The sequence below is a fragment of the Sceloporus undulatus genome, chromosome 6 (genome assembly GCF_019175285.1).
Source record: "Sceloporus undulatus isolate JIND9_A2432 ecotype Alabama chromosome 6, SceUnd_v1.1, whole genome shotgun sequence".
NCBI classification, from domain to species: Eukaryota; Metazoa; Chordata; class Lepidosauria; order Squamata; family Phrynosomatidae; genus Sceloporus; species Sceloporus undulatus.
The window spans coordinates 23,894,356-23,911,105 of NC_056527.1; the positions used below are offsets into that span (position 1 = coordinate 23,894,356).

The 16,750-nt window shown below is 43.3% G+C and overlaps 1 protein-coding gene across 1 annotated transcript in view; it reads right to left on the minus strand.

The window, feature by feature from the left end:
* KIAA1217 (KIAA1217 ortholog) overlaps positions 1–16,045 on the minus strand; it is a 504,546-nt gene extending 488,501 nt beyond the window's left edge. Inside the window, 1 exon segment of the mRNA XM_042471784.1 lies at positions 15,950–16,045. Coding sequence (XP_042327718.1) covers positions 15,950–16,031 — 82 coding nt within the window. The 5' untranslated portion in view covers positions 16,032–16,045.
* Between the last annotated feature and the right edge of the window lie 705 nt (positions 16,046–16,750).

A 16,750-nucleotide genomic window follows, 5' to 3' on the forward strand; every position in this document is an offset into this window, starting at 1 on the left:
CCAGACAAAACTTGACAACCTTGTCAAAGGGGAAACCTTTACCTTTTTAATTAGCACTTAGAGGGAAATGACTTCCAGGAGGCCATGCAGTATTTTAAAAGAGTATGAAGCTAACTTTATCAGGGAGGGTGCAAATCAGCATGTCCCAGAGTGGGATCAGCCAAATTTATTTTATTTTGTTTATGTCCCACCTTTCTCCCAGCACAGGGACCAATGTGCTGGACTACCACTCCCATCACATTAGTTAAAAGATTCTGAGAGTTTTAGTTAAAAAAATAAAATAAAAATTTCCAAGTTCTGGAAACAATCATACAGAAGTAGCTCTTCTCTTTGTCTATGTTGAAACTACAGCTTCAGAGCTATTTACTTCACACTAAACAAAATATTTTTATCCATATTTTATGTCAAGTCTGCATGTACTGTAGATGTAAAGGGGGTCACAAGAGTAAAAAGTTTCAAAATCACTGGTGATATTACAATTACAACATTTGCCAGTTAATTTAATCTATTCCCACGTAATTCCTAGCAACACATTTGCCATTTTTTCTGCTTCAACACATGAAGGGGCTGTCTACATAGGCTAGAAGGCCGGTATTCCCTCCCCCTGGCCTCAAGTCATCCTGTTTGGACAATGCAGGCCAATACCCCAGAGCTAAGATCGAGTCTGATCTTGGCAGACTGGACATGGATTGGGTGAATCCGGACCAATTCCAAGGTAAACAGCTTTTAATCTTGGTCAGTTTCACCCGATTTGCCAAGGAGTGTCCAGGAAACTTTGCAGCAAACCCTGCCTGTTCAAATAGCCCTCATGCACTCCTTACTTTTCTGTGATGTTGCCCCTACTGAGAAGCTCCCCCCCCCCCATTGCCACATCTGATGCAGAAATAGAGCACCTGTCCATGTGGGTGCTGCCAGGTACTCTGTCTCTGCATCCGACACAGCAACAGTAGTGCCTTTTCAAAAGGGGAAATGTCACAGAAAGGTAAGGAGGTATGTTCTATAGTGGGTCCCCAGGGTGCAGGGATAGGTGTACAGACCTGTCCCTGCATCTGTCTAGAGACCAACCCAGGTGAGCCCCCAGGCTAGAAAAGCAAGGGCTCAGCCCCTGATGCTCTGGCCCATCTACTCTGGGACAAACATATCTATTTATCCCACAATAACCCTCTACAGTTACAGCCATGTTAAAGTTTTAAGAGGTTTTGTTGCAATATGTAACTGTACACTGTCTCATTTTTGTCCCGAGGTGGACTGTAGTTTCTGAAAGCTTAATAATAATAATAATAATAATAATAATAATAATAATAATGAAAGTCTTCAAGGAGCAACAAGATTCTTCGTTGGTTTTGCTACTACAAACTGACATGGCCCCCTCTCTCTAGACTGTTGCCTCTTTCATTTTCTTAAAATGTTTCCATAAATGGGACTGAAACAAATAAAAACATTACCATGTAGAGTGCTCTTGTTCAAGCATCTCTGGTAAACCAACCTACCACACTCTCTTCCAGGATACCCTATTCTTTTCTCTTTCCAACCACAACCATTTTCTGCCTTTTCTTCTCTAATCAGTCCACTGAGTCTATCCAGACCTCAGTACACCACTGGAGGGGAGTTAGGCTTGCTTTGGATTTTATTCTTAAAAAAGAAAATTGTATTTTTAAAAGCCATGATTTTTTCTGTCAAAACTATTTTGTTGTTGCTTCTGTGTGCTTTCCAAGTCATTTTTGACTTACGGAGACTATAACATGAACCTAGTTCAAGTTAAAACCAAGTTTTCTTGGCTTGTGTTAATGTGTTAATTTTTACATTACTAATGAACACCCAGTACCATGACTACCATATCATTTGCAAAAAGCAAAAAAGCAATAACCAACAGTGTGGTGTAGTGGTTTCAGAACTGGACTACAACTCTAGAGATCAAGGTTCGATTCCCCACTCAGCCATGGAGACCTACTAGTTGATCTTGGGTGAGTTATACAGCCCCAGAAAAACTCATGATAGGGTTACCTTAGGGCCACCGTAAGTCAGAAATAACTTGAAAGCACACAACAACCTGTAACATGCTACTTTTTGAGTAACACTTCCCAGCTCTGCTATTGCATAAAATGTAATGCTCAGATACAATAACTGTTTTAGTCCTCCAGATCAGGCGTCTTAGGATTTCCACAGTATCTCTATAAACTTTCCAGCAATGGGCATACTGTAAAAATCCAGCAATTCCAGAAATTGTTCAATCTCCTTTTCCTAATCAAATTCACTTTTCTCCCTCTCTGCCCAATCCTCTACTGTGACATCCTGACTAATGCTATGCCTTGTTATATTCTTTTTCTGAGGCACTTAATCCTTTGAGACATGCTGTGAAGAGACAAAAGCTGCTCCCCGCATATACACAGGGAGCATCTGAGCAAAGTCCACAGCCACTGAAGCCAGAGCACATGATGCCTAATTAATATGGAAATACTTAGAGGCCAAGGAGAATAGACATGGAAACTCCAAGACGTGATGCCAGACAGGCCCAGAAAATAAGAAGGAACTAAGGAGGGGTAGATGGCTGCTCCCTAAAAAAAAGTTAGCAGAATGTGTGGCCATGGAGAGTTTGAAACATCCTGAAGGCAAAGAACCAGAAGAAGTTAATTGATGCCATGCTTAGAGCAAGAACGGGCAACTTGAGCATGGCCCTCAAGACTTTTTTTGCCAACAAAGAGATTCCACCTCAACATTAGGAGGAACTTCCTAACAGTAAGGGCTGTTGGACAGTGGAACAAACTCCCTAGGAGTGTAGTGGAGTCTCCCTCCTTGGAGGTCTTTAAACAGAGGCTGGACAGCCATCTGTTGGGGATGATTTGATTTCCTGCATGGCAGGTGGTTGGACTGGATGGCCCTTGCGGTCTCTTCCAACTCTATGATTCTATGATTCTATAATTCAGGTCTACTCAGTCAATAGTGAGACAGTATGGGAGCTATAGCCCCAAAGCATTTACTGAGCAGCTATTGCCCACCCTTGATCAAGAGTAGCAGTACTGTATGCCTGAGGTTTCCTGTTGACTTACAGCAACCTCATGAATTTCATACTGTTTTCTTTGGCAATGAGTACTCAGAAGTGGTTTGCCATTGCCTTCCTCTGAATATAGCTTGTAACTGTCCTACTCTAAGAGATGGCCCCTGGACTGGTGCAGAGCTCTGAGTCATTGGCCACTGGTAGCTCAGAAAGTTTCCAGGAAAGCAAGAAATAGTTGGAGTTAATTGGTACAAGCCCCTGGCACATTGGTGGAGTTTGATTCTGGCTAGTTCTCCACATCAGATAGTTTAAGATTCACAAACCTACAACACATGGCATTCCCAGACAATCTCCCTTCCAAATGCTAACCAGGCCTTCAGGGTATTTAGGTTGTTCTTGTGCAGAATACGGGTGGGCAAATTGCAACCAAATAACTGCAAATGCCCCCTCATTGCTGTCATTCCAACCCTCAATGCTTAGAGCATCCCCAGGGCCACTAGGGCCAAAGAAAGGGTAAACCGCACCTCCTGGATGCTTCCAGGAGCATCTGTTCACCTAGGTTATACAGTTGGCCCTCCATATCCACAGATTCTGCATCCACAAATTCCACCATCCACAGCTTGAAAATGTTTTTTAAAAAAAAAAAATCCCAAAAGCAAACCTTGGTTTTGTCATTTTATATTAGAGAGACAATTTTACTATACCATTGTATATAATGGGATTTGAACATTTGTGGATTTTGGTATGGGGGGGGGGGGATTTGGAACCAAATCCCAGCAGATACCAAGGGCCCACTGTACCCTCTATCCCATACTGTTTAACATCAACATAATATCCTTCACTCAAAGTTAGATGAAGACCTCTGTCTACTATCATTTTGTTGTGGTTTGTTGGCATTTTTTAGTCTCACTGCCATCACACTTGTTGGGCCAGTACCTGGACAGAGCCTTCTCAGTGGCTGCTCCCATGTCATATAATTCCCTCCCATGGAGGTTTGATTGCCCCTCTCTCAGCACTCTTTCTGTTGACCTTTTATGTAGGCAAACCTTTGGCTCTTAACTTACTGTGACAGAAGGAGGTTTTAACAGGGTGTGATGTGCTTTCCACTTTTAAATGATGTTTTAAACTCTTCTAATTTGTTTTGTTTTCAATAGAATTGTTGTGTTTTTTATTAATAAGTTTTAGCCGTACTTTGTTTTAATTTGTTATTAAACTGACCTGAGTGTAGTGTAGGGAGAAAGGTGGGATCTAAATTAAATTAAATAAATAAAATTCAAAACAAATCAGTCCCCAGAGAATTTTGACCCACAGACCTGTCAAAGTTGCCCATCGCAGACTAAAATATTGCACTTGAAACAAGGACACCTTGGTTCAAATCTCTGTTCATCAATGTGGACTGTTAGGCAACCTATGGAATGGTTACACTCTTTGACAAGCCTACCTTCAGGGTTATTGTGACAATAAAACAGCTGAGCACTTCCAAGGAAGACAGTGAGGAATGTATAAATTAAATATATTATTGAAATCTTTGTCATGTACTAGCTCGCTTCTAATCAAATTTACCTCCTATTTGGTTGATTCTTCACCAATTCCATGTGAATTAAAGTGAATATACTTAATTCTACTTTCTCACATTCTTGTAGCCTCCATTAGACATTTACTCTCTCTCTTCACAATGTACACAGCCTACATTTACCAGAAAAACAATTTAACATAAGGCTTTATTCCCATTTTACAGATGAGCTAAAGTGAGCCTCAGTTTCACTAACTCTGTCGTTCAAGGGCAAGGTATTTCTGCATAGTGGTGCATGATAACAAGCACAATTATTATTCTGATCTCTACCACCACATTTTCCTCTCTGTTAATGTACTGATTTATTAACAGAAACAGAATGTTTGCAACAATTGATGATGATGGGAAGAGATGATGACTTGTCAAAGGTCCACAGTAGAATTAGAAGATAAGAACAAAAAGAAGGAAATCCTAGTTAGGAATTCCACAGTCAGCCTACCTGTGACCAGTGGGGTCACCCAAATAGCTGACAGTGAATACTGTTCCACATGGGTAAACATCTTCTGCAGTCTGAAGCCATATGCCTACCACTACTATATTGCTTCACACAATACTGTTAATATTGAACTGTCCATTCTTGCAACTAGAGATGACCTTAGCAACTCAGCAGATGACAAGTGAGGCCCTTGATAGTCAAGAGGGAATTTGCAAAGTCAACCTCCCTGTAAACACACACATAATCACAAACAGCCTTGGCAGTCTTCCTTCAAACTTCACAATGCCACATTTGATGAAGCCATCTTTTCCTGCCACTTTGTCCTGAAATCACAGCCACACTCCTGACAACAGCAAATATTAGGTTCAATACTATGATCAGTTTTAAAAAGATTAAAAAGATGGACACTTTTTAAATGTGTGTACTCTCCAGGCATAAATGCTTCCAATCTGCAAAAACACAAAAGTGCACAGAGAAATATTCCCCCAAAACAAAGTCAATGTACAAATAGCAAATCTTCCAAAACATATGCTAACAGCCAAGTAGGCTTTTAATGGTTATTTTCTTCAAACAGCTGCATTACTTTTCAGCAGTGGGCTATACATAAAGCACCCAATTTGAAGTAAAGCAAATTAAAAGAACAAATGAGAACACACATCTGCAAAGATAAAACTGAAATGTTTCTTTTCGGTATGGAGGTATTAAAAACACACCATAGTTGCAATGAGTCGGTGATTGCCTCCTAAACATTCAGCTGAACTAAAATTGTATCTAACATTTTATTGCAATTCTAATGCCTGTCATTGTGCATTTGCTGCATAAGTTGTAAGAGTTCAGGAAATGTCTTCTCAGCATCAACTGGAGTTTTGTTTTACCCAGTCAACAGAGGTGTGCTCATCATTAGCATGCAACAGCACTAGGGTAAAAATCATATATTCTATTACACAGACTATGACTTAAACACAGGTGAACATAAGTCTCCTTACTCAAGCTTGAGAGCTCATAACAGCACACATTTCTCTGTATATGTATTGCATAGAAATCTTAGGTTGAAACCTGGCATCTCCATGTGGGATTAGGAAAGTTTAACACTCTAGAAATCCTCTATCAGTCAGTATTGACAGTAATGCACTAGATGGATCTATAGTCTGGTTCAATATAAGGCAGCTTCCTATGTTTTTATGTTTATTTTATTAAATACAGTTTGGATAAGGAGTTAAACAATATTCATTAATCTACAAAAGTAACAGTTTTAAGGGGTAAAATGGCAACTAAAAGAAGAAAATGGAAAGGAATGTTTTTAAGCTGTCATGAAAAAATGGGAAGTTAGAGGTTACACTGCTGACAAGGCATTTAAATTAAGAAGACTGGCCTTTTGTGATATCTGGGCCCTATGATCTCCTCTTCATCCCTTCCTTCATCCCTCTTCAACACCCTGCCTAAAACCCTAAAATAGGGCTTGTTGTTGTGTCAGAATTCACAAGCAAATTCTGCTAAAAGAGCGCCTAGGGCTAAATCCAATACAGTGGGCCCTTGGTGTCCACTGGGGTTTTGATCCAGGACTTCCCATGGGTACCAAAAACCATGGATGCTCAAGTCCCATTACAATGGCATAGTGAAATGGTGTCCCTCATATAAAATGGCAAAATCAAGGTTTGCTTTTTGGAATTTTTTTTTAAATATTTTAAAGCCATGGATGCTTGAATCCGTGGATAAAAAATCTGTGAATAAGAAGGGCTGTCTGTATTAGTCCCACCTAGAGAAGACCAATTAAATTGATAGGACTTACACAGCTGTTGATTTAACATATAGTTCGTTTGCATCTTCTAACTGGATTTAATCCCTTCCCTTTTTGGTATAAGAGAGCAATCTGAAGTTTGACTGCACTGTCCTGAGAATGTATAAAAATGGCATTTATGGTTCTTGTGTGCCTTCAAGTCTTTTCAAATTATAGCAACAATAAAGTGAACCTATCTGGGTTTTCTGGGACTAAGAGTGTGTGACTTGCCCAGTGGGTTTTCATGGCTGAGCAGGGAATCCTGTGTCTCCAGGCACTCAAATTACCACCCCACACTAGCTCTAATATAGCATGGGATATAAATATGCCAATAAAATTAAACAATTAAGACTTCAGTTTAAGCTAACTAGCAAGGCTTCCTGTAGTCCATAATGTTCATCTACCATTGGAGTAGAAAGAAACAACACTGATTCCAAACCAAACTATACCTCTGTGTATCAGTTTCTGGGGAGAATGAGCTTGTGTAGCTCCTAAAGGCATCTGGCTATGCTCTCTGTGAATAGAACACTGGACTAAATGGAACATTGGTCTGTTCCAGTGCAACTCATCTTCCATTTTCATCTTGTTATTGCTATCTGCCTTCAAATAATTTCTGACTTATGGCTACCATAAAGTGAACTTATCACCTTCAAGTTCTAATTCATCTTTATTATAATCATAGACCACCACAAAGCTTATCATGGGGTTTTCTTGGCAAGATTTGTTCAAAGGGGGGTTGGTCATAGTCATCGCCTTCCTCAGAAGCTTACAGAGTGTGACTTGCCCAAACCCTCCCAGTAGGTTTCCACTGGGCTTCAAACACTGATTCCATGGAGTCCTAGTTCAATACACAAACTACTATATTACACTAACTCTCTGTGTTCTTATCTACTGCAGCAGGAAAGGGCTTCTTCTGCAGCACATAATTGAACCTATTGGCCTACTTAAGCAACCAGGGCAACTTTACACGTTAGAATGTTGTTTATTTAATTGACTACAATGTTTTGGTTCAGTTTATTTTGAATATATGTACATTTTTATTAGAAGTAATGTAATGTGTGATTATTAAGTTGGACTCTACATCATCATATTACTGTTGTGTTACTGTCTGGCTTCTCAGCCAAGTTACTGAAATGTGTGTCAGGAAGCTGAGTGGATATGACACACGTAGTATCCCAGTCAGATTTCCCTATCCTCCTCCCCAAAATTAAGATACCTGCTGTTCTGTTCATTCAGGTATTATTACATGTCTGCTATTAATTTACTTAGATTTCCAGAAACCAAGTAAATGACTACTAAAAAGTGATCTCCAGAAACCAAATAAATGACTACTGAATTCACTGTTAAATGTAAAATAATAACACACTGTGAGAAATAACAAGCACCATGTTGCATATCTACACCGCCAAGGTCTGAGCTGGCAGTGACTCAGCAAGAAAGGAATCTTAGGGTTGTGACCAATCACTTAATGAATGGTGACCTAATGTGCAGCAGCTGTGAAAAGTTGGTATTTCTTGTTGTGGACCATTAGGAAAGGGACTGAAAATAAAATTGGCAATGCGTATCGCTCTTATAATAAATCTGCAGTGCAATCAGACTTGGAATATTGTGTGCAGTTCTAGTCATTACACTTCAAAAAATATAGATTGTAGAGCTTCAAAAGTTGCATAAAAGGGCAATCAGAAAAGGAAGGGACTAGATTAAGTCCCTTGTATGAACCAATGTGGTGTAGTGGTTTGAGTGTTGGACTATGAATCTGCTGATCAGGATTCGATTCCACTTAGTCATGGAAACCACTTAGTCATGGAAACCCACTAGGTGACCTTGGACAAGTCACAGCCTCAGCCCCAGAAAATCCTGTGATAGGGTTACCATAACATGCCCTCTTGATCCCTGCCCATCATGGCTGGCCATCCAGGGGGGTGAGGCATTGATGACACTTCTCAGACGTATCATCAATGCTTCCCTTGGGGAGATTCATATACCATCTTCTTTGAAAGAAGCAATTGTTAGACTGCTCTTGAAAAAAAAAACCTCCCTGGACCCCCTGAACATGAAAAATGTTAGGTCTGTTTCCCATCTGCCATTTTTGAGCAAGGTGATAGAGAGGGTAGTTGCTCTTCAGCTCCAAGCGGTCTTGGATGAAGCTGATTTTCTTGATCGATTTCAAATAGGCTTCAGGACTGGGTATGGAGTGGAGACTGCCATGGTCGCTTTAACTGATGACCTTTGTCTAGCCATTGACAGAGGGAGCATGACCCTGTTGGTGCTGCTAGACCTCTCAGTGGCATTCGATACAGTAGACCACAATATCCTTCTGGAACGCCTGAGAGAGTTAGGAATTGGAGGCACTGCATTGCAGTGGTTCCACTCCCTCTTGGGCAGGTTCCAGAGGATGATGCTCAGGGACAGTTGCTCTTCAAAAACAGAGCTTAATTGTGGTGTCCCTCAAGGCGCCCTCCTTTCCCCGATGCTATTCAACATCTATATGAAACCACTGGGAGAAATCATCCATGGATATGGGGCTGGGTGTTATCAGTATGCTGATGACACCCAAATATATTTCTCCATGTCCCGGTCATCAGCGACAATGACAGATGGCATCTCTCCTCTCAACCAGTGTCTTCAGGCAGTAATGGATTGGATGAGGGAAAACAAGCTCAAGTTGAATCCAGACAAAACGGAGGTACTTACGGTAGGGGCCCCCAAACCAGATATTGGGCTGCAACCTCCGGTCCTACAGGGGCTCACGCTCTCCTCGAAAGACTGTGTTTGCAGTCTGGGGTTGCTTCTTGACCTGTCGCTTCAGATGAGGAATCAGATGAATGCAATGGTCAAGAGTGCCTGTTATCAGCTTCGGCTGATACGCCAGCTGCGCCCTTTCCTGGAGCCAGGTGACCTCAAAACTATAGTATATGCACTGGTAACATCAAGACTTGATTTTTTCAATTCGCTCTACATGGGGTTACCCTTGTGCCTAGTCCAGAAACTCCAGCTGGTACAGAATATGGCAGCCAGGTTAGTCACAGGAACAGCAAGGAGTGACCATATAACACCAATATTAAAGTCACGCCACTGGCTGCCTATCAGTTTCCGGGCACAGTACAAGGTGTTGGTTATCACCTTTAAAGCCCTACATGGTTTGGGCCCAACCTATCTAAGGGATCGCCTGCTTCCATACAATCCACCCGTACACTCAGGTCCTCTGGGAGGAATTTATTACAACCCTTAAAGACCAGGTTGACGGCAACCTCCCAGAGGACATTTTCTGCAGCTGCTCCCAATTTATGGACGAGATCCATCAAATTACCAATCTAGAGAGCTTTTTAAAAAAGCCATTAAGATGGATCTGTTCCGGCAGGCCTTCCCAGAATAAAATACTCAGCTACGAATAAGGCTTCCCCATTTAGTGAACTCTGCCCATGATGATTATTTTTTGGATTTGTTGGTTTTTAATGTGTAGTTTTTAATCTTATACTGTTTAATCTTGTTTTAAGGGGGGTACTGTATATATATGGTTGTATTTTAACTTGTACGCCACTTTGATTGCTTGGCAAAAAGTGGGATAGAAATAAAAAAAATATTATTTTATTTTTATTATAAGTTGGAAATGACTTGAAAGTACACAACAACAAATTATTAGACTCCAGATTTGTCTATGATTGTATGATTCTGTAAATGTCAGTTGGTAGTGTACAACTGTGTCTTAGTTTGGGGCTTTTCAGAGGATGGTGGACTAGGCCTCTCATCTGATCTAGTAGAGCTCTTCAAATGACCTTAGGAGATATTTAAAGTAGGTTTAGTCCCAGGGAAAAACCCATTTTGATGACATTGTGCAATAATTCTCTGGGAGGGTAGATTAAGAAAAGGGAACCCTCTGAAGGGCATTGCTCTAGATCAAAGACGTACTGCTGAAGGAAAACATGGTTATGAAATAATTGCCTTCCAGAAAACATTGGGTCCTCCTTAATCCTTCCATATATTGATGAAGTACTACTGCCCCCATTCTTTGCCCTTGGTCAGGCTAGCTAGAGCTGATGGGAATATTCTCAGAACTGCTTAATGGCCTTTCCTCATTTGCTCACACCACTCCAACTGGTGCTAGCAACAGCAATTTTTTCCATGACTGGAGATATATATTAGGGATCCCAACAGCTGAAGTGATCAGAACCACTGTGCAGGGTTAGAGTCAAGTTGGAGGAGGGGCAATAGACTAACGGTGAATTCTTGCAGGTTTACGGGTAATAGTAGTCGGAGTAAGCAATGCAATCTGCACAGATTTTGGAATTGTTACTAAAACTCTCAGATCCTTGGGGTTTGTAATTCAAAAAAGTAACTTTTAAAGATCTGAACCTGCATCAGGGAGCTGTGAGACACCTGCCATTTAAAATATATTGTTTTATTAATGAGTGCATTTTTAGACACTTTTCAAGAGAACAGTCTCCAGAAGATAGGTTTTTTGCTTGTAAACCTTCCCTTCCAGGATAAACTCTCCATTTTATCCACACTGCTTTCATCCGCTGCCTTTTGATTTCATTGTCATTTTATAATGCATTACACTTTGTATTTTTATTCCTAAACCATCATGAAAGTGTGTGTGTCTGTTTAAAGGGATGCTTATACACTCTTAAAATAAATAAATAATAAAACCCAACTGTCAGTTACCCAAAAGCATTTGGTGTGCTGGGAGTGTCCTGAAATGCTCATTGGAAATCAGCTGAAGCTATATCATCATCATCATCATCATCATCATCAGTATTGAAATTGAATATATTGGTTTAAGCCACCTACAGTCCCCTGGGACAGGACTGGATATACACCAAACAACAACCACAAAAAATAAAAATGAACAGTAAGATGCTTATGATTTCAGACCTTTCTAGCTATAATGCATAGTTGCAAAAATATCCATTAAGAGCAGTAACACCTTTTTAAATGCTTTTGCCTAGTTATATGTAAAGCATCACTTATGTGATGCTTGGCTTTAGTTCAATTGCTAACCAAAAAAAACATTAAACGCCATATCTGTATGCAGCAGTCTTGCCAAACTTGGTGCCCTCCAGATCTGCTAAACTACCATTCCTATCAGTTGCTGGGGGTGACTGGGATTATAACTGGAAGGTATCAGGTTGGGGAAAGCTGACTGCAGTGCAGACATAAAATTATTTAAGTCATTCCTTTTCATCTAACCTGGGGAAGCATAAAAACCTTTGTTCTGTGAGGAAAATCATTAGCAGAATTCTCAGTGCCCCCAATAAACTAAAAATTCCCAGCATTGTCAAGAGGAAACTATTACAGTTACATGGGATATAAAACCAATATAAGTTTGTTGCATTGCAATAAGTTGTATGGCAGCTGGAAGAGTATCAGTCAAAAAAGCTCTTGACTCAAATATCACCTCTACCATGGACTTACTAAGTGGCCAGTATGCCTCTCTTGGGCTGGGGCAGAATATGGGAAAAGTTAGTTTTTGGATTACAACTCCTAGAATCCATTAGCCAGCATGCCACCAGTTCTCAAACTGATAAAGCGCAGCTTCTCAAAAATGTGAACTTTTATGAACAAATATGGGATGGATGTGGGAGGGGGACTGCTGGTAGTGGAGCAAAGAAGGGATGAACACTCTGTCTTCCTTTAAGAAGAAAATCCTTTTTCAAATTACTTTACCTTCAGTTATCCCACATTGTGCAGGAGCTACACAGAGACCCTACCAAAAGATTTTTTTTTTCAGGCTAACTCAGGTGGCACAATTAGAAAGAGGCCAGTGGAGATCTTCCTTCTGTGAAGTTCCTTTTTGTTTATCTTAGGAGACAAGCCTAGTGCCTGGGAATGCTCCTTTTTTTCTAGGGCAACTCCCGGAATTCTCCAAGTAGCCATGCTGGCTGGAAAATCGAGGAAGCTATCATCCCAAATTAATAAAATATTTTCCAGACTCACTCCAAGCTCATCTATGTGAAATGCTTTGAACACTAGAAAGTGGTTTACAACTGCATACTAAGCACTTGGATAGAGATGCTCTCTGAGCTAAGCAGGCTTCTCCTCTGTACTCTGTCCAAGAAAGCACTGTTCTATATTTTGCTGGCACCTCTGGCACTGAAGGGGAGCTGCCAGGAGTAGCACTTCATGCATCTTATAATAAAAAAGGTTATTTTGCACCATAAAGTATTTATGATTACAGAGTCTTCCGACACTGATGTTCAGATGCAAATATCTCTCAGGGGTATCCAGCTTATTAAGGGCTAAAAGAAGGGGTCTACAATTACAAGCAAGAAGTAATTTTGGTTAGTCAATAAGAAGCCAATTAAAAGGACATAGCATTATGTCACTGTCTTTAGTACCCCTCTCCCCTTTCCCTCATGTTCAGAGAAAAGACTAATCTGACCTCATACCCAGCACTCCACCAACGTGAGTTAATTAAAAACTCTGTTAACTGCAAGGGGGACATAAATTACTTCTGCTTCCCAAAAGGCTGCCCAGCTAGAACCCAAAGGTTGTGTTTCCCATTGCTCAGGCTGCTGCTCCTCTGCATCAGACAAGAAACAAGTCCAGAAGATTATCTGCCAATGCATATTGCTGCCGTAGCAGGTCCTTCTGCAGAGCTCAGCATATATCCATGGGGTTAGCAGCAGCAGCAGCAGCAGCAGCAGCAGCATTTTACTCGCTGCAGTCAGAGCCAGCTACCAACTCTTACAAAGCACAAGCAGGGAAGTTTCCACCCAGCAGAAAGAAGTTTGGCCAACTTAGCAGCAATCCTCAGCTAACGGGTGATGCTAACTGTAAACAATGAGGCAGAACTAGAGCATCATATTCAGTTAGTGTTAAAGGAGAAAGCTTGAGCCCATGAAATATATATGCATATAGTAGTCCAAGGTAGCCTGAACCTTGCTTGAAGCATAATACTGCAGTTTAGGACAAATGATGCTGGGGAGAGTGCTCCAAGGTCAAACAGCTCTCACATTTGCCTCAATGCAGAGGCTGGCTGGATGCAGAGGTGAAGGAAAGAGAGCGAGAGAAAAGCACCTGGGAGATGATGGAGAGGAAATGGTGATTCTGAGATCAGCTGGGAAAGTTAGCATCACATTGAACTACATTCACCACGCTTATCAGGACTGATGACAGAGTCTTGGGCTACCTTCAAGATTAGCATTTATTACAACAAATGCATTTACCTTTAAGGTACCACTCTACAATGCTAGAGACCAGGGTTCAGCTCTCGGCTTGGCCATGGAAGCCCATTGGGTGACCTTGGGCAAGTCACACTCTCTCAGCCTCAGAGAATGACAATGGCAAACCCTCTCTGTAGAAACTTGCCAAGAAAACCTCTTGATGGGGCTGCCATAAGTTGGAAACATCTTGAAGGCACACAGCAACAACAAGGGAGGTAAACAAAGGGGGAGGAACTACACACATACCTTCAACACTCTAGCATCATCTTCTGGGGGCAAAACCACTCAACTACACAACTTAATCCTAAATAATGACCCAGGCTGCATCCACACTGTAAAAATCATCCATTTTGACCCCACTTTAACTGCCATGGCTCCATGATATGGAATTCTGGGAACTGTATTTTGTTGCGGCACCAGAGCTTCACAACAAAATGCAGTTCCCAGAATTCTGTAGCATGGAGCCATAAACAGTTAAAGTGATATAAAAATGGATTGTTTCTGCAGTGTGAATGCAGCCCTAGAATAAAGTCCCATTGTGATCAGTGGGGTTGACTCCCATGAAAGCGCATCATGTGTTTTTAAGTCTCCTTAAGAACATTGGGCATACCCTCCTTCCAACTCCAAGCCCTTATTCAGAGCACAATGTCCATTGGCACACCAAACCGTCTCTCTTCTAACTTTAGCACATCAAACCAAACAAACAAACAGTGTCCCCTGATTAATATGCACAAAGTCAGGTCCTTTTTCCATCTTTGCAGAAATGGGTGGGAGGTGAAATCCATCCAAAACCTGCAAATCTCCACCTGCTGCTCTTGCTGTTGTGTGCCTTCAGGTCGTTTCCAATTTACAGGAACCCTACCATGGGGTTTTCTTGGCAAGTTTATTCAGAGGGGGTTTGCCACTGCCATCCTCTGAGGCTGAGAGAGTGTGACTTTCCCAAGGTCACCCAAACCTATCCCAGTGACAAACGGGGGCTAATAATCTGGAATAACTAGCTGTGCAGCAAAGACCATGACTCTCCATTCTGCACTCTTTCGATCTCAACAGCCCAGATCTCTCTCTCAGGGAGAAGTGAACTGGAGCCGAAGAGAAGTGTGCCTCTGGGCATGTGAGGAACATTTACCATCTCTGCTGAGTCAGCATCACCCTGAAAAGGCTGCTTCTATGCTGTGGAAATAATGCCGTTTGACACCATCTACCACATGGTTCTATCCTATGGATTCCTGGGATCTGTAGTTTGGTGAGGCACCAGTCCCCTTGGGCAGGGATGGGAAAGACCTTCTCAAACTACAAATCCCCAAACCCCACAGGACGAAACCTTAAAAGTGATGTGTCAAACTGCATGTTCCTACAGTCTAGAATACTGTAGATCCTCTGAACAAACCTCGCCAAGAAAACACTCTGAGAGGGTCACCTTAGGGTCGCCCGAAGCTGGAAACGACTTGAAGACACCCAACACACAACACAACACACCACAACACACAGAGATGCACCCTAATAAAGAGGCCAAGGCCATCCTCTCTTGCCCCGGCGTCTCCCCCAAATCCCATCCCACTCTTTAAGGCCCAGTCCTCTGGCCTCGGGGCAAGCAGACCTCCTGTGCACCAAGGGAGGGCATCCCATCCAAGGGTAGGGCAGCTCAGAAGAACACTCTCCCCGAAGGAGGCGGGAGGCATCTTCCTCCTGTTCTCAAGGGAAGACACTTTGGAGATGCCTCCTGGAGAGAAGGTGGGAAAGGAGGCCCCCTGCCCTCCTCAGGGTGACCAGGCCTCCGAAGGAGGAGGAGGACGAGGCACCGCAACAATGGAGGACAGTCCGGAAGAGTGTGAGGCATGCAAGTCGGATGCCTGCTTCTCCGTCGTGCTCCAAGCCCTTTGGAGACGCCTCCTGGGCAGCAGGTGGGGATGGAGGACGGGCCCCGGGAGCCCTGGTCCCCTGCTGCCCCCCCTCCTCCTCCTCCTCTTTCTCCGGAGCAACTTTTTCGGGGGCGAGGACTTACTCGGGCGCTTGAGGCTGCCGCTCCTTCCGGCGCCGGACTCGAGGAGCTCTCTGGCCAGAGGGGAGCCCCGCGGGGCAGCCATCCCTCCCTCCCTCCCTCGGGGGGGGAGGAGGAGGGGGCAGCGGGAGGGGCCCCTGAGCCTAGGACAGGGCGGGAGGGGGTTGGGGATGCCTCCTCCTCCTCCTCCTCCTCCTCCTCCTCCTCCTCCTCAGGAGGGACCACTAACAGCAGCAGCAGCAGCGGGAGAAGCAGCAGGAAGAGATGCCACCACCAGCAGCAGCAGCAGCAGTGTCCTTCCCTCCCCGCCAACGACTTTCAGTTCACCTGCAGGCAGCTTGCAAAAGAGCTGTGCGCAGCTGATAGGCAGAGAGGGAGAGGGAGGGAGAAGGGGGCTGAGGGTGGTTGCCTGGGGGGGCTGAGGCGGGGCCAGGGCCAGGGAAGCGCCCACCAAAGCCAGCCCCCTCCTCCCCCCCCAGGACCCTGGCCGCCGCCAAGGAGGCTGCTGCTGAGGGCTGGCTGCCTGGTGCGCGCCTCTCCTCTCCCCGGGATTGCAGGCATTGCGTCACCTTCGTCCCGGCCTTTCCTCCCTGGCGCCACTTTGGATGAAGGAGGGGGGGGAGGGATGGAGAGACCCCCCTCCTGCCCTCCTCGGTTCCTCCCTCGGGAGCCCCATGCTGCCCCTCTCTCTGGCCCTGTGGGTGCGGTTGGGGTCTTGCTGTAAGGCTGCTTGCCCTTGCCCTCATCTTCTTTCTCCCCCCTGAGAGGTAGAATCCAGAGATAGAGCCCTGTTAGTCTGTAGCA